The 26,817-nt window shown below is 51.0% G+C and overlaps 1 protein-coding gene across 1 annotated transcript in view; it reads left to right on the forward strand.

Annotated features, from left to right (window-relative positions):
• The first annotated feature begins 20,345 nt into the window (after positions 1-20,345).
• Positions 20,346-26,817, forward strand: part of LOC147706323 (peroxidasin homolog) — a 191,176-nt gene continuing 184,704 nt past the window's right edge. Inside the window, exon 1 of the mRNA XM_086932802.1 lies at positions 20,346-20,845. Coding sequence (XP_086788928.1) covers positions 20,670-20,845 — 176 coding nt within the window. The 5' untranslated portion in view covers positions 20,346-20,669. The remainder of the gene's footprint in view (positions 20,846-26,817) is intronic.

Here is a 26,817-nt window from a genome sequence, read left to right on the forward strand (position 1 = left end):
GACATACTATACTACAAATAAGAAAAGGGGAAAAGTAGACAACACAAATGACACCGATGTTAAGTGGGGCTAATGGAGTAAGCAAAGCGGTGGATGGAGAATCTGGTTAAGAACTGTATGGTGTGTTTGATGTACAATCCTGGTAAGGGAATTCCAACTCTGGCTGGTCATTATGCTCCTCCAGCGTATCCGTTTGAGGCTTTGCAGCTAGATTTCATCCACATGGAGAGGTGCAACAACCTGAAATATGTGTTGGTGGTTGTTTGCTCTTTTTCTAGATGGGTGGAAGCTTACCCTTTGAAGGACAATACTGCCTTGTCCACAGCGAAAGCTCTTATCAAAGAGTTCTTCCCTAGATTTGGATTGCCGAGAATGATCTGGAGTGACAATGGGAGTGAATTTGTGGGTCAAGTGATGAAGAGAGTATGTGAGGGATTAGGAATTCGGCAGAAGTTCCACGCTGCAAATCACCCCCAATCAACTGGTTTAGTCGAGTGCTATAAGGGCACTCTTAAATTAAAGTTGGCCAAAATCCAAGCGAGCTCTGGTTTACAATGGCCAGATGCTTTGCCCCTAGCTCTTTTGTCCACTAGAATGACTGTACATTCGCGAATGGGTTTGAGTCCGTATGAGGTCGTGTTTGGCCGCCCGGCGAATATTTGGGGTGTGCCAAGATTGACGAAGTTCAGTGAGATTGAACATCCTCTGTTACTCGATTACCTGTATGAATTGACGGCTAAATTGCGTGTTTTACACCAACAGGTTCATGACACTCTGCCACAGCCTTCTGAAGATCCAGGTCACGCCATCGAATCTGGGAGCTGGGTCTTTATCAAGAATTTTCAGCGGAGCAAGAACGAGCAGCCCCGCTGGACAGGACCCTTCCTCGTGTGGTTGTCCCCCCGTTCCGCAGTACGAGTGCACGGTAAAAAGAATTGGATCCACGGCGTACACTGCAAAAGGGCTCCTTTGCCCCTGCCGTACGACCGGTGGGTCCAGAAGGGACTTCCAGACTCTGAGACTGAGACCGTGCCTCGTTTTCTGCCATTCAGCGATGTTCGTTTGATTGGAACGAACACTGAGAAAGAAAGTGACGATCTTCTTCAAGAAGCTGTGTCTCCATTGAATCGCTTGGACACTACTGAACCTGAACTCTTGTTCCGTGAACAAACATTGCCTGGCAAAGACCGTTATAATTTGCGACCAAGAGTCGCGGGACTAATAAAAACATAAATTCCTTTTTATGATTTTTCTGTTTGCAGGTTAACTCTCCTCCGAGGAATTACTTTGATTTTTGTTTTTCGAACCGCCATCTGGGTTCAGCTGTAGGGTCGCGGTTGCCGAAGTCTTTGGAATGCAAGCCGGAGACACTAGGTTGAAGGTTCTGGTTGGCCTAAGGGAGTTGCCCTGGGCTGACAGAGGCATTCCTTAGCATAGAACACCCTACCACCGCGAGCAGCATATTTAGTGAGGATGGAGTTCTTCGAGTTGGAGAGACCTGTTGTGACAATAAGCTTTAAGAGCAAAATTTGCAAACTAATGACACGAAAAAGATTTTTAATACTGTGTTTATTCATGTTGCTGAGCTTAATCATATTTTTAATTGGTTATGTGACATTCTCGTTTAAAGTGACGCTCATGCCCACTGTGCAACCTACACCTCCTCTTACTATTTTTTCTCATTCTTTTCACCCTCTACCCGAACATGAAATAGTCAGAAGATTGGAATTTGCTAATAATTCCTTTATTCAACTTTTGCACCAACACCAGCTAGTTATGAACACGACAAATAGTTGGATTTGTGGCCTAATGCCCCATACAACCGATAAAGGTATTCAGTACCTGGTTTTGCCTTTCAGCCTTAATGGTTCTATTTGGGCATACAGAACGATGTTCATTTATGCTCATAGTGTCTATCCTCAACGTTCAGCGAAAGATAATCCGAAGAATAGTGCCCTGGCCAAGGGTATAGTTGACATGGTTAAAGGAACTAGTTCGTATGAGACTATTCCGAAAGATGAGAGACAACCATACATTGGTTGGAACGTTACTGGATATGGAGTTAGTCTGATTTTTAACCAGCGAGCGGAAAGTTCTCCACCGATTTGGATAGTGCCCCATCAGGGTCGCTATTGTCTGCAGGGTAATGGCAAGAATCCGAAAGCTCAGTTAGGGAAGAGTATTTGCACTGAGACTTGCGTATTTGCATCTCAGACTTCCCCGGCGTTTCTAGCAGCTAAGGGTACCTATTTCACCTGCTACTACAAAGCGTATACATGGTTGCCCCCTGACTTCTCAGGCACATGTTTTGTTTCTTTCCTGTTGCCTCCCACTTTTTCTGCTGCAGCAGATTACCATAAGACGAGAGTTGCTAGAGGCGTCTTCAGCAAGGAAGATACCGCAGGGCAAGAGTTGGGATATTTCTTTAAGGGTTTTCTGCCGTTCTGGGGACCGATGGCTAACAGCAGGAACATTCGCCAGTTGACGAGAGTGGTTGAGTCCACCATAGTCGAAACTGCCGGTGCCCTTAGTAACTTGACTGCTGAGCTCCAGTCAGATCGACTTATGACACTTCAGAATAGAGTTGCTCTTGATGTCATACTAGCAGACAGAGGTGGAGTGTGTAAATTGATTCAATCGAGCTGCTGCGTTTTCATTCCAGACAACGCTCCGTCAGTCTTCCAGGCCATTTCCAGACTACATAAGAGCTCCGATTCTGTACATATAGACAAGGGAGATTGGTCCAGTTTACTTAATTGGTCATTGCTGCATTTTTTGATGGCTGAGGGGGTTAGGAAGTACTATAAGTGGGCTCCAAAATATGAGGTTTCTAAGGAGCTTTGGCCAAAAGAACGGTCTTTAAGAGGCTTGGCTGCTATAGTTAAGGGAGTATCCATCTACACATGGCACAGAATCAAACTGACCCCCTGCTTCTCCTCTCCTTCTGGTTTTGCTCATATTCCTAGCCCTACTTCTCCATCTCATCATTCTCCTGGTCCGTTTAATTCTCATGGTCCTGTCCTCCTCATCTTCCTGCTCCTCTTGGTTCTTTACCTTCAGGCCCCTTCTCCTTTCAGGCTTTTCTACTGATGCTCCTCCTACTCTGGTCCGCTTCTGTGTCGTTTTCCTGCCCTACTCCCCTTTGTCTCAGTCCTCGGGTCTTTCTTAATAGTTTTGGTCCTGTCTGGGGCTTGGTCCTGTTATTCTTGGTTCTGATTGTTCCTGTTGCTTCTGGTCTAGCCCCTTCTGGGCCCAGCTCTCCTTTTCTTCATCTTCCTCCTCTTCCTTCTAGCTCAGGACCTCCTCTTAATCCACCTGGTCTGCCTCCTGGTCTTCCTCCTCCTGATACCAATCCTTGGTCTCCTGGTCCTGCTGCTTCTATCCCTGAAGAGGATATTCTGGTCTGCCTGTTTTTGCTCAATCTGACCCTCGAAGTAGCCCTGGTCCATCTGGTCTTGCTGGTCCCAGTCCCTCAGATCTTGACTTTCCTGATCTTGATCCTTCAGACCCTGCTCTCCTGGTCCTTTTAGTCCTCCTGCTCCCAGTCTTCTTGGCACCAGAGTTCACAGTGCTTCTCCAATGCACATCATTTGCTCCAGATGTTTTCCGAAGGTTTGAGCATGCCAGCGATTGTATTGAAACTTCAAACCTCTCTCGTTCCAATCATCAGATAACACAGATTCAAAGTGCTCCTTCTGATTTACTCCCTGATCTTAAACACGTGCAGTCAGACACAACTCCCTGTCTGGCTATCACTCTTGAATAGGAGTGTGCGTTGTACTGGAAATTAAAAAGTTTTACTCTGGGATCCCACCGAGTGCACCAAAAGGTGGTAGAGTAGTGAGGGCCATATCATGGAGAACAGAGCCGATGATGGCCGATATAATATTTTTGACAAACTCTGCCACCTAGCAAATTTGAAATGAGGAATAATGTGATAGTTAAGATGTTCTGGTCACAGGCAGCATGTTAAGACAGCTGAGGGGGTAAAGCAGTGCTTTAAGTGTTTTCAAGAATGTACGGTCTCTAAAGAAACTGTGGCCTAAGTGGAAGAACTAAGATTAGTAGCCTCTGTAACTCCAACCATATCCTTGTGCATGGTACATAGAATGACGGTGCCCCCCCCCCCCCTTCCCCTCCAGATTTGCATCCTCCTCCTCATTCTCCTTATCTTCTTCCTCCTGGCCCTTTTGTTCTTCTCTTGCTCATTGCCACCCTCCTCCTCCTTCTTGTCCTGGTATTTCTCCTCCTTGTTGTCATTATCATGTTTCTGGTCCTTCTAATCCCAGTGGTCCTATCCTGCGCCTTCTGGTACTCTTCCTCCCACTTCCTCCTCTTCCTTCTCTGTAGGCTTTTCTCCTTTTGCTCCTCCTAAAGTTGGTCATCTTGTTTCCTTGCTTATCTTAGTTCACTTGTGTTTCATGGTCCTCTGGGTATTCCTGGTCTTCACCCCAGCCCCTTGTATTCCTGGTTCCTTTTGATCTTATTCTCCTTGACATAATCATCCTGGTCCGCCTGGTGGCTCTGGCCATGGGCCGCTACTGTCCCCTGCGCTTATCTGCTTAATCATCTTCCTCCTCCTCCTGCTCCAGGTCCTTATTCTTCTGGTCTACCTCCTGGAACTTCTCCTCCTGTTCTCAATGCTCAAACTCCTGGTCTTGCTTCTCCTGTCTCTGAACTAGTCACCCAGGTCCTGGTTGTTCTATTCCATGTGTCCCGGTTCCTCCTGCTCCTCACCAAACTAGCCCTGTTCCATCTGTTCTTCCTGCCCTGGTCCCACTCACCATGTTTCTTCTGGTCTTGATCACTCTGGCCTGAATCTCCTGCACCTTTTCGTCCTGATCCTTTGGGTCCTCTTGTTCCTTATCTACCCGCCACGTGTCCTCTTTTTCTCCTGCTCCTAGTGCTGCTGGTCCTGGTCCTATTGTATCTCCAGTCCCTGGTCCTCTTGACAGAGGAGTAGCTTGGTCATTGAGAGTTGTGGGTTTGTGAATCTCAAATTACATAACTAAACAAGCATTGGAAATGCAATAGGTCTCGCATTAGAAAAGTTGGAGTTATTGGTATTGTAAATGACATATGTTATTTATTTGTTGGTTTTTAAAATTGCTAAATTGATGGCTTTGTCATTTACAATGCCAATAGTTATAACTTTTACGAATGTGACACCTATAGCATTTGGAATGCAACATATTTTGTATTTACGTGACTTAGATGGCAGCTCTTGTCGTTAGGCCACATCTCTAGAGAGCAGGAGAGTGCAGCAGGGGAGAGAAGCACAGCAATGCAATAGGTCTTGCATTAGGAAAGTTTGAGCTATTGGTATTGTAAAGGACACATTTTTTATTTATGTGCTTGTTTTGAAAATAGCGAATTAATAGCTTTGTTATTTACAATGCCAATAGTTTTATCTTTTGCAAATGTGACACCTATTGTAACACAATATGTGTTGTGAGGGTGAGTGAGGGTGAGGGTGAGGGGTTGAGGGTGAGGTGTTGAGGGTGAGTGAGGGTGAGGTGTTGAGGGTGAGTGAGGGTGAGTTGTTGAGGGTGAGTGAGGCTGAGTGAGGGTGAGGGGTTAAGGGGGAGGGGTCGAGGGTGAGGGGTTGAGGGTGAGGGAGGGTGAGGGGTTGAGGGTGAGGGAGGGTGAGGGGTTGAGGGTGAGTGAGGGTGAGGAGTTGAGGGTGAGTGAGGGTGAGGGTGGGTGAGGGGTTGAGAGTGAGTGAGGGTGAGTGAGGGTGAGGTGAGGTGTTGAGGGTGGGTGAGGGTGAGGCTGAGGGGTTGAGGTTGAGTGAGGGTGAGTGAGAGTGAGGGTGAGTGAGGGGTTGAGGGTGAGGGGTTGAGGGTGAGTGAGGGTGAGGGGTTGAGGGTGAGTGAGGGTGAGGTGTTGAGGGTGAGAGAGGGTGAGGGTGAGTGAGGGTGAGGGGTTGAGAGTGAGGGTGAGGGTGAGTGAGGGTGAGGTGTTGAGGGTGAGTGAGGGTGAGGGTGAGGGTGAGGCTGAGGGGTTGAGGGTGAGTGAGGGTGAGTGAGGGTGAGGGGTTGAGGGTGAGTGAGGGTGAGGTGTTGAGGGTGAGTGAGGGTGAGTGAGGGTGAGTGAGGGTGAGTGAGGGTGAGTGAGGGTGAGTGAGGGTGAGTGAGGGTGAGTGAGGGTGAGTGAGGGTGAGTGAGGGTGAGGGGTTGGGGTGAGTGAGGGTGAGGGGTTGAGGGTGAGTGAGGGTGAGGGATTGAGGGTGAGGGGTTGAGGGTGAGGGGTTGAGGGTGAGGGGTTGAGGGTGAGTGAGGGTGAGTGAGGGTGAGGTGTTGAGGGTGAGTGAGGGTGAGTGAGGATGAGGGTGAGTGAGGATGAGGGGTTGAGGGTGAGTGAGGGTGAGGGTGAGTGAGGGTGAGGGTGAGTGAGGGTGAGGGTGAGGGTGAGTGAGGGTGAGGGTGAGTGAGGGTGAGGGTGAATGTGAGTGAGGGTGGGTGAGGGTGAGGGTGAGTGAGGGTGAGTGAGGGTGAGGGTGAGTGAGGGTGAGTGAGGGTGAGGGTGAATGTGAGTGAGGGTGAGGATGAGGGGTTGAGGGTGAGTGAGGGTGAGGATGAGGGTTTGAGGGTGGGTGAGGGGTTGAGGGTGAGTGAGGGTGAGGGGTTGAGGGTGAGTGAGGGTGAGGGGTTGAGGGTGAGTGAGGGTGAGTGAGGGTGAGGGTGAGTGAGGATGAGGGGTTGAGGGTGGGTGAGGGTGAGTGAGGTTGAGGGTGAGTGAGGTTGAGGGTGAGGGTGAGTGAGGTGAGGGTGAGTGAGGGTGAGTGAGGGTGAGTGTGAGTGAGGGTGAGTGAGGGTGAGGATGAGGGGTTGAGGGTGAGTGAGGGTGAGGGGTTGAGGGTGAGTGAGGGTGAGGGGTTGAGGGTGAGGGTGAGTTAGGGTGAGGGGTTGAGGGTGGGTGAGGTTGAGTGAGGGTGAGGTGTTGAGGGTGAGTGAGGGTGAGTTAGAGTGAGGGTGAGTGAGGGGTTGAGGGTGAGGTGTTGAGGGTGAGTGAGGGTGAGGCATTGAGGGTGAGTGAGGGTGAGGTGTTGAGGGTGAGGGTGAGTGAGGGTGAGTGAGGGCGAGTGAGGGTGAGTGAGGGCGAGTGATGGTGTGGGTGAGGGGTTGAGGGTGAGTGAGGGTGAGGGGGTTGAGGGTGAGTGAGGGTGAGGGGTTGAGGGTGAGTGAGGGTGAGGTGTTGAGGGTGGGGGTGAGTGAGGGTGAGGGTGAGGGTGAGGTGTTGAGGGTGAGTGAGGGTGGGTGAGTGAGGGTGAGTGAGGGTGAGGGGTTGAGGGTGAGTGAGGGTGAGGGGTTGAGGGTGAGTGAGGGTGAGAGGTTGAGGGTGAGGGGTTGAGGGTGATAGAGGATGAGTGAGAGTGAGGGTGAGTGAGGGGTTGAGGGTGAGGGGTTGAGGGTGAGTGAGGGTGAGGGGTTGAGGGTGAGTGAGGGTGAGGTGTTGAGGGTGAGGGTGGGTGAGCGTGAGGGTGAGCATGGGGGTGAGTGAGGTGTTGAGGGTGAGGAGTTGAGGGTGAGTGAGGGTGAGGGTGAGTGAGGGTGAGGGTGAGGTGTTGAGGGTGAGTGAGGGTGGGTGAGGGTGAGTGAGGGTGAGTGAGGGTGAGGGGTTGAGGGTGAGTGAGGGTGAGGGTGAGGGGTTGAGGGTGAGGGGCTGAGGGTGAGTGAGGGTGAGGGGTTGAGGGTGAGTGAGGGTGAGTGAGGGTGAGGGGTTGAGGGTGAGTGAGGGTGAGAGGTTGAGGGTGAGTGAGGGTGAGGGGTTGAGGGTGATAGAGGATGAGTGAGAGTGAGGGTGAGTGAGGGGGTGAGGGGTTGAGGGTGAGTGAGGGTGAGGGGTTGAGGGTGAGTGAGGGTGAGGGTGGGTGAGGGTGAGGGGTTGAGGGTGAGTGAAGTGAGGGGTTGAGGGTGAGTGAGGGTGAGGTGTTGAGGGTGAGTGAGGGTGAGGGTGGGTGAGCGTGAGGGAGGGGTTGAGGGTGAGGTGTTGAGGGTGAGTGAGGGTGTGGGTGAGGGGTTGAGGGTGAGGGGTTGAGGGTGATTGAGGGTGAGTGGGGGGGTGTGGGTGGGGTTGAGGTGTGTGGGGTGAGGTGTTGAGGGTGGTGGGGTGAGTGAGGGTGAGGTGTTGAGGGTGGGTGTTGAGGGTGAGTGAGGGTGAGTGAGGGTGAGGGTGAGGTGTTGAGGGTGAGTGAGGGTGGGTGAGGGTGAGTGAGGGTGAGGGGTTGAGGGTGAGTGAGGGTGAGGGGGTTGAGGGTGAGTGAGGGTGAGGGTGGGTGAGGGGTTGAGAGTGAGTGAGGGTGAGTGAGGGTGAGGTGAGGTGTTGAGGGTGGGTGAGGGTGAGGCTGAGGGGGTTGAGGTTGAGTGAGGGTGAGTGAGAGTGAGGGTGAGTGAGGGTGAGTGAGGGTGAGGTGTTGAGGGTGAGTGAGGGTGAGGGTGGGTGAGGGGTTGAGAGTGAGTGAGGGTGAGTGAGGGTGAGGTGAGGTGTTGAGGGTGGGTGAGGGTGAGGCTGAGGGGTTGAGGTTGAGTGAGGGTGAGTGAGAGTGAGGGTGAGTGAGGGGTTGAGGGTGAAGGGTTGAGGGTGAGTGAGGGTGAGGGGTTGAGGGTGAGTGAGGGTGAGGTGTCGAGGGTGAGAGAGGGTGAGGGTGAGTGAGGGTGAGGGGTTGAGAGTGAGGGTGAGGGTGAGTGAGGGTGAGGTGTTGAGGGTGAGTGAGGGTGAGGGTGAGGCTGAGGGGTTGAGGGTGAGTGAGGGTGAGTGAGGGTGAGGGGTTGAGGGTGAGTGAGGGTGAGGTGTTGAGGGTGAGTGAGGGTGAGTGAGGGTGAGTGAGGGTGAGTGAGGGTGAGTGAGGGTGAGGGGTTGAGGGTGAGTGAGGGTGAGGGGTTGAGGGTGAGTGAGGGTGAGGGATTGAGGGTGAGGGGTTGAGGGTTGAGGGTGAGGGGGTTGAGGGTGAGTGAGGGTGAGTGAGGGTGAGGTGTTGAGGGTGAGTGAGGGTGAGTGAGGATGAGGGTGAGTGAGGATGAGGGGTTGAGGGTGAGTGAGGGTGAGGGTGAGTGAGGGTGAGGGTGAGGGTGAGTGAGGGTGAGGGTGAGTGAGGGTGAGTGAGGGTGAGGGTGAATGTGAGTGAGGGTGAGTGAGGGTGAGGGTGAGTGAGGGTGAGTGAGGGTGAGGGTGTGTGAGGGTGAGTGAGGGTGAGGTGAATGTGAGTGAGGGTGAGTGAGGGTGAGGATGAGGGGTTGAGGGTGAGTGAGGGTGAGGATGAGGGGTTGAGGGTGAGTGAGGGTGAGGGGTTGAGGGTGGGTGAGGGGTTGAGGGTGAGTGAGGTGAGGGGTTGAGGGTGAGTGAGGGTGAGTGAGGGTGAGTGAGGGTGGGGTGAGTGAGGATGAGGGGTTGAGGGTGGGTGAGGGTGAGTGAGGTTGAGGGTGAGTGAGGTTGAGGGTGAGGGTGAGTGAGGTGAGGGTGAGTGAGGGTGAGTGAGGGTGAGTGTGAGTGAGGGTGAGTGAGGGTGAGGATGAGGGGTTGAGGGTGAGTGAGGGTGAGGGGTTGAGGGTGAGTGAGGGTGAGGGGTTGAGGGTGAGGGTGAGGGTGAGTTAGGGTGAGGGGTTGAGGGTGGGTGAGGTTGAGTGAGGGTGAGGTGTTGAGGGTGAGTGAGGGTGAGTTAGAGTGAGGGTGAGTGAGGGGTTGAGGGTGAGGTGTTGAGGGTGAGGTGTTGAGGGTGAGTGAGGGTGAGGCATTGAGGGTGAGTGAGGGTGAGGTGTTGAGGGTGAGTGAGGGTGAGGGTGAGTGAGGGTGAGTGAGGGTGAGTGAGGGCGAGTGAGGGTGAGTGAGGGCGAGTGATGGTGTGGGTGAGGGGTTGAGGGTGAGTGAGGGTGAGGGGGTTGAGGGTGAGTGAGGGTGAGGGGTTGAGGGTGAGTGAGGGTGAGGTGTTGAGGGTGGGGGTGAGTGAGGGTGAGGGTGAGGGTGAGGTGTTGAGGGTGAGTGAGGGTGGGTGAGTGAGGGTGAGTGAGGGTGAGGGGTTGAGGGTGAGTGAGGGTGAGGGGTTGAGGGTGAGTGAGGGTGAGAGGTTGAGGGTGAGGGGTTGAGGGTGATAGAGGATGAGTGAGAGTGAGGGTGAGTGAGGGGTTGAGGGTGAGGGGTTGAGGGTGAGTGAGGGTGAGGGGTTGAGGGTGAGTGAGGGTGAGGTGTTGAGGGTGAGGGTGGGTGAGCGTGAGGGTGAGTGAGGTGTTGAGGGTGAGGAGTTGAGGGTGAGTGAGGGTGAGGGTGAGTGAGGGTGAGGGTGAGGTGTTGAGGGTGAGTGAGGGTGGGTGAGGGTGAGTGAGGGTGAGTGAGGGTGAGGGGTTGAGGGTGAGTGAGGGTGAGGGTGAGGGTGAGGGGTTGAGGGTGAGGGGCTGAGGGTGAGTGAGGGTGAGGGGTTGAGGGTGAGTGAGGGTGAGTGAGGGTGAGGGGTTGAGGGTGAGTGAGGGTGAGAGGTTGAGGGTGAGTGAGGGTGAGGGGTTGAGGGTGATAGAGGATGAGTGAGAGTGAGGGTGAGTGAGGGGGTGAGGGGTTGAGGGTGAGTGAGGGTGAGGGGTTGAGGGTGAGTGAGGGTGAGGGGTTGAGGGTGGGTGAGGGTGAGGGGTTGAGGGTGAGTGAGGGTGAGGGGTTGAGGGTGAGTGAGGGTGAGGTGTTGAGGGTGAGTGAGGGTGAGGGTGGGTGAGCGTGAGGGAGGGGTTGAGGGTGAGGTGTTGAGGGTGAGTGAGGGTGTGGGTGAGGGGTTGAGGGTGAGGGGTTGAGGGTGAGTGAGGGTGAGTGAGGGTGGGTGAGGGGTTGAGGGTGAGTGAGGGTGAGGTGTTGAGGGTGAGTGAGGGTGAGTGAGGGTGAGGGTGAGGTGTTGAGGGTGAGTGAGGGTGGGTGAGTGAGGGTGAGTGAGGGTGAGGGGTTGAGGGTGAGTGAGGGTGAGGGTGAGGGTGAGTGAGGGTGAGGGGTTGAGGGTGAGGGGCTGAGGGTGAGTGAGGGTGAGGGGTTGAGGGTGAGTGAGGGTGAGGGGTTGAGGGTGAGTGAGGGTGAGAGGTTGAGGGTGAGGGGTTGAGGGTGATAGAGGATGAGTGAGAGTGAGGGTGAGTGAGGGGTTGAGGGTGAGGGGTTGAGGGTGAGTGAGGGTGAGGGGTTGAGGGTGAGTGAGGGTGAGGGGTTGAGGGTGAGTGAGGGTGAGGGGTTGAGGGTGAGTGAGGGTGAGGGGTTGAGGGTGAGTGAGGGTGAGGTGTTGAGGGTGAGTGAGCGTGAGGGAGGGGTTGAGGGTGAGGTGTTGAGGGTGAGTGAGGGTGTGGGTGAGGGGTTGAGGGTGAGTGAGGGTGGGTGAGGGTGAGGGGTTGAGGGTGAGTGAGGGTGAGGTGTTGAGGGTGAGTGAGGGTGAGTGAGGGTGAGGGTGAGGTGTTGAGGGTGAGGTGTTGAGGGTGAGTGAGGGTGAGGGTGGGTGAGGGTGAGGTGTTGAGGGTGAGTGAGGGTGGGTGAGGGTGAGTGAGGGTGAGTGAGGGTGAGGGGTTGAGGGTGAGTGAGGGTGAGGGGTTGAGGGTGAGTGAGGGTGAGGGGTTGAGGGTGAGTGAGGGTGAGGGGTTGAGGGTGAGTGAGGGTGAGTGAGGGTGAGTGAGGGTGAGGGTGAGTGAGGATGAGGGGTTGAGGGTGGGTGAGGGTGAGTGAGGTTGAGGGTGAGTGAGGTTGAGGGTGAGGGTGAGTGAGGTGAGGGTGAGTGAGGGTGAGTGTGAGTGAGGGTGAGTGAGGGTGAGGATGAGGGGTTGAGGGTGAGTGAGGGTGAGGGGTTGAGGGTGAGTGAGGGTGAGGGGTTGAGGGTGAGGGTGAGTTAGGGTGAGGGGTTGAGGGTGGGTGAGGTTGAGTGAGGGTGAGGTGTTGAGGGTGAGTGAGGGTGAGTTAGAGTGAGGGTGAGTGAGGGGTTGAGGGTGAGGTGTTGAGGGTGAGTGAGGGTGAGGCATTGAGGGTGAGTGAGGGTGAGGTGTTGAGGGTGAGTAAGGGTGAGGGTGAGTGAGGGTGAGTGAGGGTGAGTGAGGGCGAGTGAGGGTGAGTGAGGGCGAGTGATGGTGTGGGTGAGGTGTTGAGGGTGAGTGAGGGTGAGGGGGTTGAGGGTGAGTGAGGGTGAGGGGTTGAGGGTGAGTGAGGGTGAGGTGTTGAGGGTGGGGGTGAGTGAGGGTGAGGGTGAGGGTGAGTTGTTGAGGGTGAGTGAGGGTGGGTGAGTGAGGGTGAGTGAGGGTGAGGGGTTGAGGGTGAGTGAGGGTGAGGGGTTGAGGGTGAGTGAGGGTGAGAGGTTGAGGGTGAGGGGTTGAGGGTGATAGAGGATGAGTGAGAGTGAGGGTGAGTGAGGGGTTGAGGGTGAGGGGTTGAGGGTGAGTGAGGGTGAGGGGTTGAGGGTGAGTGAGGGTGAGGTGTTGAGGGTGAGGGTGGGTGAGCGTGAGGGTGAGCGTGGGGGTGAGTGAGGTGTTGAGGGTGAGGAGTTGAGGGTGAGTGAGGGTGAGGGTGAGTGAGGGTGAGGGTGAGGTGTTGAGGGTGAGTGAGGGTGGGTGAGGGTGAGTGAGGGTGAGGGGTTGAGGGTGAGTGAGGGTGAGGGTGAGGGTGAGGGGTTGAGGGTGAGGGGCTGAGGGTGAGTGAGGGTGAGGGGTTGAGGGTGAGTGAGGGTGAGTGAGGGTGAGGGGTTGAGGGTGAGTGAGGGTGAGAGGTTGAGGGTGAGTGAGGGTGAGGGGTTGAGGGTGATAGAGGATGAGTGAGAGTGAGGGTGAGTGAGGGGGTGAGGGGTTGAGGGTGAGTGAGGATGAGGGGTTGAGGGTGAGTGAGGGTGAGGGGTTGAGGGTGGGTGAGGGTGAGGGGTTGAGGGTGAGTGAGGGTGAGGGGTTGAGGGTGAGTGAGGGTGAGGTGTTGAGGGTGAGTGAGGGTGAGGGTGGGTGAGCGTGAGGGAGGGGTTGAGGGTGAGGTGTTGAGGGTGAGTGAGGGTGTGGGTGAGGGGTTGAGGGTGAGGGGTTGAGGGTGAGTGAGGGTGAGTGAGGGTGGGTGAGGGTGAGGGGTTGAGGGTGAGTGAGGGTGAGGTGTTGAGGGTGAGTGAGGGTGAGGGTGAGGTGTTGAGGGTGAGTGAGGGTGGGTGAGTGAGGGTGAGTGAGGGTGAGGGGTTGAGGGTGAGTGAGGGTGAGGGTGAGTGAGGGTGAGGGGTTGAGGGTGAGGGGCTGAGGGTGAGTGAGGGTGAGGGGTTGAGGGTGAGTGAGGGTGAGGGGTTGAGGGTGAGTGAGGGTGAGAGGTTGAGGGTGAGGGGTTGAGGGTGATAGAGGATGAGTGAGAGTGAGGGTGAGTGAGGGGTTGAGGGTGAGGGGTTGAGGGTGAGTGAGGGTGAGGGGTTGAGGGTGAGTGAGGGTGAGGGGTTGAGGGTGAGTGAGGGTGAGGGGTTGAGGGTGAGTGAGGGTGAGGTGTTGAGGTTGAGTGAGGGTGAGGGTGGGTGAGCGTGAGGGAGGGGTTGAGGGTGAGGTGTTGAGGGTGAGTGAGGGTGTGGGTGAGGGGTTGAGGGTGAGTGAGGGTGGGTGAGGGTGAGGGGTTGAGGGTGAGTGAGGGTGAGGTGTTGAGGGTGAGTGAGGGTGAGTGAGGGTGAGGGTGAGGTGTTGAGGGTGAGGTGTTGAGGGTGAGTGAGGGTGGGTGAGTGAGGGTGAGTGAGGGTGAGGGGTTGAGGGTGAGTGAGGGTGAGGGGTTGAGGGTGAGTGAGGGTGAGGGTGAGTGAGGGTGAGGGGTTGAGGGTGAGGGGCTGAGGGTGAGTGAGGGTGAGGGGTTGAGGGTGAGTGAGGATGAGTGAGAGTGAGGGTGAGTGAGGGGTTGAGGGTGAGGGGTTGAGGGTGAGTGAGGGTGAGGGGTTGAGGGTGAGTGAGGGTGAGGTGTTGAGGGTGAGGGTGGGTGAGCGTGAGGGTGAGCGTGGGGGTGAGTGAGGTGTTGAGGGTGAGGAGTTGAGGGTGAGTGAGGGTGAGGGGTTGAGGGTGAGTGAGGGTGAGGGTGAGGGGTTGAGGGTGAGTGAGGGTGAGGGGTTGAGGGTGAGTGAGGGTGAGGTGTTGAGGGTGAGTGAGGGTGAGGGTGGGTGAGCGTGAGGGAGGGGTTGAGGGTGAGGTGTTGAGGGTGAGTGAGGGTGTGGGTGAGGGGTTGAGGGTGTGGGTGAGGGGTTGAGGGTGGGTGAGGGGTTGAGGGTGAGTGAGGGTGTGACCATATCCATTCCAGACACTGATAATTAATTGGCGACAAAAGTTATTATTTGACGTGGCATATCTTAATTGCTAGGTTTTTTAATTACTAGTTGATGTTTAATTTTTGTAATCATTTTTTTAAGTATGCACCTCTTAAAAAATAAATAAAAATATTGCTTGTTATGTATTTCCATTTGTAGACCTGGAATAGTTATGGTGCATTGTATGTAATTTTAAAAAATAAAAATGTAGACTGCTCAATGTATTTCCGTGAATAGATGCAGGTTGCCTCTTTCTGTCAAATAATATCCCTTGTTCAACTTACTATAGTGGCGCGGCATACTATGAAGCAGAGGAGGACTGACTGTCAGAGCCTTGCTCTTTCCTCTCTTGCCAACAGGGCTACTCCAGAATAAGACCACGAAAACCATAATTTGTGAAACATGGCCATTTGACTCGCAGCCCGGTCAGTGGAGGGGCTCCGTTTTCTGATCCGTAGAGGCTGATGCGCAGTCACTTTCTTGAAGAGGAAATGGGGAATAAAAACTTTACTTTTGCAGTGATGTCGATGAACCTGGCTTGATGTCACACTGCTGCATTGTGCTGATTTTCTAAGTAAAAACATGCATAGTGAGGAGCACTAATACGGGTTTGAGATGGTGGAAGAGCTGCTTATCTCTTATGGAGATAGATTATCTGGGGGGAGGAAGGGCTCCTAATGGGAAGTGTAGACGGGGAGAAATTGAGAAAAAAAAGCTGAGCAGGGAGGGTGTTATTGCGGCTATCTGTTTGCCCGAGGGGAGGAGAAATGCAGGCCTGAGGCAGAGCACACGCTGAGAAGCTTGTGGGAGGGGGGCTGGGCTGCCTTTGATCTGGTAATGCGAGGCAGGCAGGCAGGGGGCTGGTGGCATTGTGCACGCGCTTTTTAGGGCTTGCGCTTGCGCAATGACCTAAAAAGCACATGCACTTGAAGAAATCGCCAGTGGAATCGCCAGTGGTGGATCAACACTGGATAAGCCGTAATAGAGCTTCGCCAGCGATGCGCAGAAGCGCATCAGCAGGCGAGCCCTAAAAAGCAGTGGACTGCAGGGTGGAGGGGTGAGGTAACCAAGATTCAGGATGGACTGTTTCCGTGAGAACGACGGTTCGTACTGGTTTGCATTAGGTGGTCCCCTGTCTAGAGTAGCACAGTGAATGAATAGCCATTGGCTGGAAGGCTACCCCGAGTGATTGCCACTGATCAGACTATTTGCAAGTATTCATCCCATCACCTCTTGGGTGTTTTATTGCCAGTACTATGCCTGGAAACCTGGGACTGGCACGGCTTTCCAAGTCTAATACTGCCGATGCTTGTGAATTCCGAATGGTAGTACATTTGCACCGATTCAATGGGTACTTCTGTAGGTGCGAATGTACTCATTTTTGGTAATCCCGTCACAATATATAGGGACCTAATTCACAAAGGTAACTAGAACTGGTAAATAATTTACAAGATTGAGTATGTTTACTACTGTCGGGCTACTCAATAAAATCTGAGTGTATATTTCCTTCAAGGGTGTAACTTACATGTCTTCACCAAACTGTAGGGCCTGGGGGCTATTTACAAACTGCATTTTGCAGTATGTTTTGTAGTATTACAATACTAGTACAAATGTACTGACACCCTACAGCATTTCTATTCAGACTCCCCTTGCCCCTGCAAGATTGTCAGATAGTTCACTTCACAAAATCATATAACTTTGCATTCAAAGAAAGAAAAGTAAACACCAATCTCCTTGTTAAAAGAATAAACAGCAATTGTCAGAAGCCATAGCCTCACCTTTGACCTATCTTTGTACACACCATGTTACATGATAACAACAAAACTTAAAGGCATCTTTATTGCTCATTCATCTTCTGAACTCCAACATGGTTATTTTGGGGGTGCTACCCACCCTTTTTTACCCCAGCCCTGCCCTGTCAGAGCCTATGAGTTACACTCCTTATTAATATGAATTAATTAGTAATAGGCCCACTTCAAACAGTATGAAAAAACCTGCCAGGTATAAGTTTGAAACCTTGCAGGTTTTAACCACATCAATGCTAAGGGAATTTTCCCCCGGTGCTCATTTTTTTGAAATCCCATTGTTCATGACGAGCTCAGCACACGACCAGTGTACTGCATGACGAGCTGAGCTCGTCATGAGCAGCGAAGGGGTTAACTAAATATTTTATTACTCTGAGTGATAAAATTAGTTCTGTTCTGCAGAAGTAAACATCAATTATTAAGTGCCAAAATTCAGCTTGTAATATGTGCGAAAAACATGGGCTCTCATTAGGGTGTTTGTGGGACCGATAGGCCGTCGGTCGTGGTCCATCGACATCCAGGAAAGCAGTCAGACTGCTGCATTATAATGCGGTCGGTCAGACCCCAGCGGTCAGAGGGATAGACCGACACCTCCGACAGGCTCAAGGAGCCCATCTGGTACCGGTCGGACCATAATCCCTACAATGAAGGCGTTGCCTGCGCAGGAACCACCGTAGGGATTACGATGTCCCGTTCCGACAGCCTTTTCATAGCGGTACCACCGCGATGGACAGGCTGTTGGAAAGAGACTTTGGGGGGCCCCAAGCAGGGCCCCGTGGGCCTCTGGAATGGGGCCCTGGCGGCACATGTAGTGACCCCATGCACATTCATGCACCATGTGCCAGGCACCAGTGCTCAATAAACTGCGGCTTGTGCTGCGGCTCTTTTCCAGGACTGCAGCACAAGTTGCAGTGTAATTGAGCACTTTTCCGTCCACCATGCTGGCGGTCCCATTGTAATTTGGCGGGTGGGACCTCTGATTCCTTGTTGGGCGGCCCATTCCCACCGCGATGACGGTCGGTCATCCCTACGAACGCCATCGTAATATGACTCCTGGTTATTACAGTTGTACCTACACATGCTCACACAGACGGAAACCTGTCATTCTCAAGATCCTGCATAGTCATACGTATCTTACATACACACAGTCCTTGAGATTGAATGTCTGAAAAACTTTTTCGCATCTTGATTTCTCACTTGGCAACTAGTGAAGTGACATGCTCACAGTGTCCTGGTTCACCTGATAAGCAAGGTGTTTGGCAACAGCTGTGCTTGGTGTAAACTTCCACTGCTCCCATTCAGGACACAACTGGGATTGATATTCTGTTAAGAAAAGTTTTTACACACCCCACCAAAACCTTTACCACCATTTGCAGACACAGCAAAGTCCACAGTGAGTATGTACTAGAGCCGTTTCTGGGTCTCAAAGTTGATCAATTGCAGCAGGATTCAGAAGGGACCATTCTCACGGACCTATTTGAATTTCTGATCCTCCTCAAAAGTAGCTGCAGGATCTGGGATCCAGCTCGATCACATTATATTCCAACACTGAGTATACAGATTTTTTTTACCCCGCTTGCCAAATTTTGCCCAGTTTTTACTCCTAGACCAATTCAGAAAGTTTCCTTTCTCCTATGCATAGTTTTAAGTTGAGCCTAGCGGCAGCGCGCATGTGCTACTCGCTCTGAGAGGCATGCAGTAGTTGAGTATGTTGTGTAAGCCTCGCCTTCTCTCCGCCCATACTTTTCATTGGCTGGTGTCCTTGTCCTTGGTAAACGCTGGCTTCCGATTCATTAGGAGGCTTGTTAGTACCTCCTTGTTGCCAATAGTTACCGCCCATGACGACTGGACCTTTTACTTGATTGTTACACGGTCGGCTTTATCTAGAGGACAGCCTATGGGGACAATGGCGGATGCTATTTTATTTAATTTGTATACTGAGCATGGCACCCGCTTTAGGGACACTGCATTCAGTTTATTTATATTTAACTTTAACGTTGAGCACGGTGTCCCCTTCTGGGACACCGCGCTCTGTTTATTATTGTTATTCTATTTTTTACTTTCATAATGAGCGTGAGCCCGCTTCAAGGACACCACGCATGGTTTCTTGTTTTTCACTTTAAACATGAGTGCAGCCCTGCTTCATGGACACCATGCTTGTTTTTTCTATTTTTTTTTTTAACTTTAACACTGAGTGCGGCGGCCGCTTCAAGGACACAACGCTCAGTGTTAAAGTAAAAAAATGAAAAGAAACCGAGCACTGTGTCCTTAAAGCGGCGCCACGCTCAGGTTTAAACTAAAACAAGCATTTCCAATGCAATAGGTCTCACATATACGCGAGTTTAAGCTTTTGGCTTTGTAAATGACAATGCCTTTTATTTATGTTTTAAAAAACAAAAATAATAGGCATTGTCATTTACAATGCCAATAGCTTAAACTTGCGTAAATGCGAGACCTATTGCATTGCAAATGCTTGTTCTCTGGATTGGAAGGTAAATTTCAATACAGCAAAAGATATTTTTAATTATACTCAAACCTAGCCTAGAGGAAAATATATGGAGACTTTTTCTTTGAAATTTTCCCATTTATTGTCGCTTTTTCATGGCACAACATAGTTCAACAGAAGACCACGGTTTCTTGCCTAGTATATTTTATGAATGTTTTAGCGTTAAATGAAGATACATGCTACACACATATTAACAAAAGTCATGATTTCTCTCTGTAATTGGCAAAGCGAAAAAATGTGCAGCCTTTGCCAGCAGTGAAGTTTAGCTCTAAACTTCAAAAAGTCTTTACACAGCCCTACTTAAGCCTTGCCTACCTTGAGCTCAAAGGACAAGGGCTAACTTACCTTAGTGTTCCTCGCCTTTCACAACTGCCCCCCCCCCCCGTCCCCCCCCCCCCCCAGGTCTAAATGTATGTGTGAGTGAATCCATGTACAAGTGCAAAGTCACATGTTGTAAATAATATGTATTCATATGTGTCGGAATGTACATACGTGTATGCATTTTTAATGCGAAATAAAGTTGTTGATGGTGATGATGAATCACAATGGTGCTTTAGATGTGCAAAAGATGGTATCTGCACACCTAAGTGTTTCTTGGGTGCACAGCCAGATCAGGTATGTTGTGGAAGGCAGTGTAGGGAGGTGTTCAGACATATGAAGACATTCTCTCACCACTTGCTGCAACTGAGAATCGGTTCACACAAAAGGATGGGGCCCCAGAATGTTAGTTAGCCTGGCTGTACAGGGACAGGGGTCTAGCTACACACCTGATGAGATTCACCAAACTCTTTAAAGCATGTTACAAACAGTTCCTGATCGTAAATCTTATTTACATATGCTACAGTTCACTTTTACTGCTCGAATTTCCTATCAACAGCTGATGTGATGTCATAATATGCATGTTTAAGTTTAATATTTCCGGTTGCTTCACGCCTCCCAGTCAAGCTTCACAAGCATGATAGTGCAGAGAAAGTTTTGTTAAACGTTTTATACTATTAGAGCAACAAAAACTGTGCTTAATTTGAACAGGTGGTTTTCGGTGCTCGGGCATCGGCACTTAATTGTCAACACCAGCATTTGCGACAGTCTACCACAAGGTGGCGCTGCTGGCTTATTTAGAGATGACCGCAACAAAAGTTATTTATTAATTCAATATCAATTAAAAATGACTATTATCTGCCTTCCAAGCCGTTCGTACAGCTTTTGGAGACTGAAATAGTCCAAATTGTCACACTTGTAGGAGTGTGGTGGTTAGTGGTTGTGTTGTCACTATCATTGACGAGAGGCCTGGTACTTATGTTTTCGTTTTTTTTTCCTTCAAATTAAGCACTGAACAAAAAACGTACTTATCACATTTTCCCATGTAGTTGAAGGGTGTGTGCAGCATAGCGGATGTACCGTGCATGATTCCGCTAAAGCCCACTCCCGCCAGCCGTGGAGCTTCGTCGGGAGACTTCGCACAGACTCGGGTTTCTAGGCGCTAGCAACAGCAGCTGCTCGCACCGACCTCCGGAGAGTGGCTTAGACGGGGCCTTTAGCCCTGGGTCTGGAGCATGAATTGAGGCTCCGTATTTAGACCCTTGTTACTTGTGGAGTATCTGATGGAGGTGGAATAGCGCAGGGAGGTGGGAAGCCCCTCTCTCGACTCCTTAAAGTGCCTGGATGTTGAGACGCATCTCCTCACTGCGTAACACGTACTTGCATCCGCTGTAAAACATGACCATAGGGATTTTAGTGGCATGAAAGCTGAGCCCCATCCCCCCCTCCCCTTCCCTCTTTCTCTCCCGGCCTCTTACTCATCCAAACTCTACTTTCCAGGCAGAGGCCGCACGCTAGGCGTGCTAGGTAACGGGACGAAGTTCGAGGGAGGTGACATGTAAATTGTCGAGGGAGATTGGCGGCTAATTAAATCCAGACATTGGGGGTGGATAGCTCGGCGGGCAGGGAGCCTGCCGGGCTGTACGTGAGGGTCTTATGAACAGTAATGTGAGGGCGGGGAAGGGGTGTAACGTAACCCAGATGTGCCGGGGCTGTGGGCGGAGGTCTGGGGTCCCTCCTCCACAGCTGGGAACCCGGAGTCCGGCTGTTCCCCAGACCTGGAGCGGGGGCTGCCGCCAGCACCATGCGGGCGAAGTGCGGGCCCCCGGCGGCTCTCCTGCTGCTCCTGCCCCTGCTGCTCCTCCTGCCCCCGGGGGCGCGGGCCTGCCCCAGCCGCTGCCTCTGCTTCAAGGCCACCGTGCGCTGCATGCACCTGGGTCTGGACGCCGTGCCCGCGGTGCCAGCGGGCACCGGAGTGCTGTGAGTACCTCGCTGCTTCCGGGTGTCAGTGTGTGAGTAGAGTACCATCATGTATGAAGTCCCCACCTCTGAGTGAGTTACATCGGCATAATGGGCGTGCATAGGCGCCTCTGTATGTCAGTGCTTGAGTACCTCACCCTCTATGTATGTGCAAGTCCCTTTCCCTGTATGCATGTAAGTACCTTACCCTGAATGTATGTAAGTACCCCACCCTGTATGTATGTAAGTACCCCACCCTGTATGTATGTGAGCACCTCACCCTGTATGTGAGTAACTAACCATGTATGTATGTAGGTCCCTCGCCCTGTATGTATGTGAGTACCTCAAGCTGTATGCATGTAAGTACCTCACCCTGTGTGTATGTTAGTACCTCACCCTGTATGAATGTAAGTACCTCATCCTGTGTGTATGTTAGTACCTCACCCTGTATGAATGTAAGTACCTCACTCTGAATGTATGTGAGCGCCTCAACCTGTATGTATATACGTACATCACCCTTGTATGTATGAATACCTCACCCTGTATGTATGTGAGTACCTCACCCTGTATGTATGTAGGTATCTCACACTGTATGCATGTGAGTACCTCAAGCTGTGTGCATGAAACTACCTCACCATGTATGCATGTAAGTACCTCACCCTGTATGCATGTAAGTACCTCACCCTGTGTGTGTGTGTGTGTGTGCTAGTACCTCACCCTGTATGAATGTACGTACCTCACCCTGAATTTATGTGAGCACCTCAACCTGTATGTATATACGTACCTCACCCTGTATGTATGTAGGTACCTCGCCCTGTATGCATGTGAGTACCTCAAGCTGTATGCATGTAAGTACCTCACCCTGTTTGTATGTTAGTACCTCACCCTGTATGTATGTAAGTAACTCACCCTGTATGTATGTATATGTACTTACCTCACCCTGTGTATTAGTAAGTACCTCACCCTGTTTGTATGTTAGTCCCTCACCTTGTATGTATATGTAAGTACCTTACCCTGTATGTATATGTAAGTACCTCACCCTGTATGTATATGTAATTACGGCACCCTGTATGTACGTAAGTACCTCACCCTGTGTGCCAGTAAGTACCTCACCCTGTATGTATGTAAAGTACTCCAGGCAGTACAGTGATGCCAGTCGCCCCCACCTCTGAGTGTCTCCCCCTCACCGCGCACCGTGTGAGGGGAGTGCCGCGGGGCCTGTGGGTGTCAGTGCGTGAGTAGTGGCGCAGCCCTGTCTCCGCAGTAGGCTTACCCAACCCATTACATTGGTGTGCAGAGAGTACCTAGTATTCCCTAGGTAGCAGTGCGCGAGAACCCGATCCGAACTGTATGTGAGGACCGCCGCAATGGTGACGTATTCTCCGCCTCTGTGTGAGTACCACCTCGTGCACCGGTGTGAGAGTACTGCTTCCGGGTGTCAGTCAGTGTTTACATACTACACTTTCTAGGCAAGTTACGTGATGTGCGTACCCTCCACCTAGCACTGAATGTTCCTATAATGTACCTACGCACCAGTGTACTCTCCTTCGCTATCAGTGTGTGAGTACCTAATGCCAGTTCTCTGTAAATACCCCCAACACTGGAGTGGTGCATCTTCCATCGACCAACGTGCGAGTACCACCCCCCACCCGTGCACCAGTGTGCTTTGAGTACCTGGTGGTTCTTGTGTGTCAGTGTCTGAGTAGTTAATTCAAACCCTCTGTAAATACCACGGGACAGGGGGGCCACGTGCGAGCTGAGCAACTTCCATCAGTGCGTGAGTACCTCCCGCATCCTGTTGGAAATGGCCCAACACACATTTTTTTTGAATGATGTGAGTATGTTGCTCCTCTGGCATACAAAGGTTAGGTTGGTTCATACCCCAAGCTAGCTCTGTTTAGACCCAGATTAATGGGAGTAACCACACACAGGAGTACCTCTTCTCCAGTGCATCGTTGTTCTGAGTGCTTACTACTTAATGTTGGTGGTATATTTCATGATGGATTACCTCTTAATGTGCGTGCACACCCTTAGTGGTTGTAAGGCACGACTCACATCTCCCACCACATTGTTGGCGCTGTGAGCACCCGCTACTCACACCGTGCGCTGCAAGTCCTCTTTTCCTTGATCTGTGGTGAGTGTCTGTGAACGCCTTAGGGTGCCACCGTGGTGGTGCCAAGTGGTTGCAAAAAGCCTGACATTTTGTTTTTTAGCCTGTGGGGAGGGCTCCATGAGGCACATTTGTATTTTTTCCTTGTGCCTCATAAATCCTTTGTACACCGCACCCCTCCTTGTGGCCTGTGAGCACCAAATCTCCTCTCGCTGGACATCCATCATGATTCATTCTCCAAATTCGTTTCTTTTTAGGTCTTGCCTAATGCAGCTCATGCACTGCCTGTTGCAAGTCATATTGTTATCATAAATGGGCTTAGAGCCCGACCCTTGCTTATCATTGGTTGGCTTCATTGTTAGTCTTTTTAGCTTGCTTCTATGTCTTTCCACTGCTCACCTTTTTTAGTAGCTATCTTTTTCTTTTTGTTTAAGCATTCTGTGAAAGTGCATGTGTTTCCTGCTGTCTCCCTCATATGCTTCAATTCCCTTTCTCCCCCTTTTGCTTTATCCCCACCAGATCCCCATTGCTGTTGCCTGTTTGAGGCTTCCCACCCACTCCCCCACTGTTGCCTATGTCACCACTCATGCCCATGTTTTGCTTCCACTTTCACCCACACCTCTGTTGCTTCTACCCCTCATCTGCTGTGTTGCTTCCACCCCTCCCGTGCCCAAGCTGCTTCCAACCCCTTGTGTTGCTTTCCCTGACCTGCTTTAAAAAAACAAGCATTGGCTTAGCCAATAGGTCTCGCTTTTGGGACCTTATAAGTATTTAGTTATGCAGCACAATATCCTTGGTGCAACAACATCAACTGTTGCATGGCTAAACACTTATAAGGTCCCAAAGGCGAGACCTATTGTCTATGCCAATGCTTCTTTTTAAATGGATAGGTTACATTGGACTCTGAAGAGGGTGCCAAAGTTAAGACAAGTCGACAGTGGTTCTTGCAAGTAACTTCACAGCTGTAAATAATTTACGTATACTCCTGCATTGTCCCCCTCTCCAATGCCTCTGGTCAGCAGTGAACAAGATTGTCTTAAATGTCTTACAGGAGCGATGCATTGGTTATTTTAGGGATCATCAGCCTTTACCTTGGCCACGGACATCCTTTATGGGGTCACCATGGGTTGCAAAGGCGACCCCTGGCATTTGACTTTCGACCTCTGGCCTCAGGTGGCAACATCAGTGCCAGAAACACAGTGGCAACTGGTTGGGGCTCCCCTCTCTTTATGTTTTCTCGGTTTTTTACCCAAATAGTGAATAATATTTTATTGTTAACTATTAGTGTAATAACTAAATGGAGTACAATTATCTGGAGTATGGTATGTTTTTAAAGGCTTTCTGTGTGCGTGCTTGCGGGTGAGCGTGTGTTTATGTGAGAGCGTGTTTAAGTGTGAATGTGTGTGTATGCCTAAGCACATGTGCGTGAGTGGAACGGAATGTCAAAGGGAGTGGGACGTCACTTCTGCTGCCCCTGACATCTTGGTGAATGGACGTTCAGGACCTTGGTAGGTCAGTTCGAAATAAGCAGTTACTATTGTGTTTCATTTTGCTGGCACAATTGCAGATTCTGAGTTAAGCAGCATTCTCTGGCGGTCTTTGGAAGGCTGTGTGCTGTGCAAACCCTCTCCCAGCTGGAAACTGCTTCTACCGAGAAGGTTTCATTCGAGCTTTGGGCGCCGTATTATGTGTGGTCATAATCCATGAATAAACGCAGCGCTCCAATGCTGAGGCTTAGAGTAATACAGACCTCGTAGGATGTGCATACCAGACCGTACACCGTTCAGTGAAATAAGCACCTGAACGCACTCTTAACCAAGATGGCAGGGTTCGAATATAAAAATACAGATCAGTAAGCTTGGAGGGGTGGGGGATATTACCCACAGGAAAGTATGGAAAAGATGGTCAAATCAAATCTTTAAGCATTTAAAGAATGTTGTCCATTTAACTTTAAGGACAGACAACATGAACAATATCTGTGTAACTAGAAAACCTACTTTCGAAAGTTCATTGATGTTAAAAAGCATCATTCTGTCATTAACATTTAGAACAAGTACGAGAGGGGGCGGGTGAGTCACGGGCACACGTGATGGAGTGCGTCAGTGTTCTGTGGAAGACAGACTGCTTTTCTGTCACCAGCTGCAGGCGTGAACAGCCTCCCGGAAGTGCCTCTGTGTCTCGAGAAACTAAGTAGCGAGAGTGGTTCTCAGCAGGAGCATCACGGATGAAAACGTTGCTCCAGTTACAAAACTTTCTCTGCTGAACTGCTGCTAATCGGTGTAATCGCACAGTAATCGTGCATCTGCATTCAATGCTTGCAACGAGGGGACAGCACAGCTGGGTGAGGGCAACAGAGGAAAAGCAGAAAGGGGAAATGGTGGTCAGGAAATATATCAGCGAAGTTGATGAAGGTAGTAGAAGAATGGGAAGAGAAAACAAGCGCGCGCTGAAGCTGACAAGGAGGGGGTAGGGGAGGGCATTCACACACGCGCGCAATCAAAGAAGACAAATGCCAGCTGCTGTGCACGTCGAGCGTGCTTGTGCGCATGAGAGCAAGCTGGTGGCCCGCCAAGTAGCACTTTTAAAAGCCAGCTACTAAATGTCTCGCCAGTGCAGCGCATGTGCTGGGTCTAGTGAGACCTAAACAGCCTCTCTTCCACAGTGTGGCCCCTGCCCCTTCCCTGTGTTGTTTGCGTCACCCACCTACATCCTGTGTTGTTCCCACCCCAGTTGCTTTCCCTTGCCCACTTTAAAGAAAAAAAAACTTTCACAATTTTTTTTCTTTTTACTTGGCAATCAAACTCAGATCTAAAAAATAAATTAAAAACCGGTATCAACATTTTGTAGATGCGTGCATGCTATGTGTGTGTGCCTACAAAACTACTTGGCCAGAAGCGTCAAAAGCTTTAAAATAATATATATTTCGTCGTGCAGCAGATATAGGGTACGATGTGCTGCATTGCTAACCTCACTGGCAAAACCAGTAGGTCCCTAAGGTGAGATCTTTTGGCTTTGCCGAATGCTTGTTTCCCTTGGTTCCTAACTCCTTTACTCCACCCCTCCTATATCTGGGTTCCCTCTTATACTGGGGTGTATTATCGATTTCCTATTTGCTTGGCATGCCATACTATGAAAATTGATTGGCACCAGTTAGAAAAGTCATATCAAACCCACTGAGGGGAGGTTGTGTGACTGTGGAGAGATGTTCTCATCAGGTCAGTGTCCTCAGAACTTGAAATACTTCCACTGAGAGGGACCTTGGAGGGACAGCTGTTTTTCTCTCTAGCAATACATACGCCATCCACCCTCACAGTTCACTATCTTTATTGATCATTCAGCGACCCACTCTCAGATGTCATCAGCTGTTTGACTCTGTATTAATTCATCAGCACTGATAGTCCAGCCTAGATTTACTAAAGTTTGTACATGCACTTTTTGGCACAACAATTGTCTTGCAGGCCTTGGTGCTCGCACAACACATTAGAAATGAGGGCTACTGTTTCTCTTCATTAATCCCTTAGTCATGCTTCCTCACACCGGACACTGTGTTTCTCTCAGTATGATTTTTTGTCCCACATAACTTCAGGGCCAGTTCTCTTTCTCTATAGCAATCCCTTAGTAATCCACTCTTAAAGATGACACATTGTTTCTCTCTCTAGCAAACCCTCCCCCATTCACCCTCAGAATTTTTTAATCCCTCAGCCAACCGCCCTTATAAATGACAGTTTTCTTCCCTCTGTAGCAAACCTTTTGCCATCCACATTTATAGATGCCACTTTTTTTCTCTCTGTACCAAACATTTCGCCATTCACCCTCAGATCTTACACTCTGTTTCTCTCTGAGCCATTGACCCCTACAGATGTCATTTTATTTCTCTCTGTAT

The sequence above is a fragment of the Lissotriton vulgaris genome, chromosome 7 (assembly GCF_964263255.1).
Source record: "Lissotriton vulgaris chromosome 7, aLisVul1.2, whole genome shotgun sequence".
NCBI classification, from domain to species: domain Eukaryota; kingdom Metazoa; phylum Chordata; class Amphibia; order Caudata; family Salamandridae; genus Lissotriton; species Lissotriton vulgaris.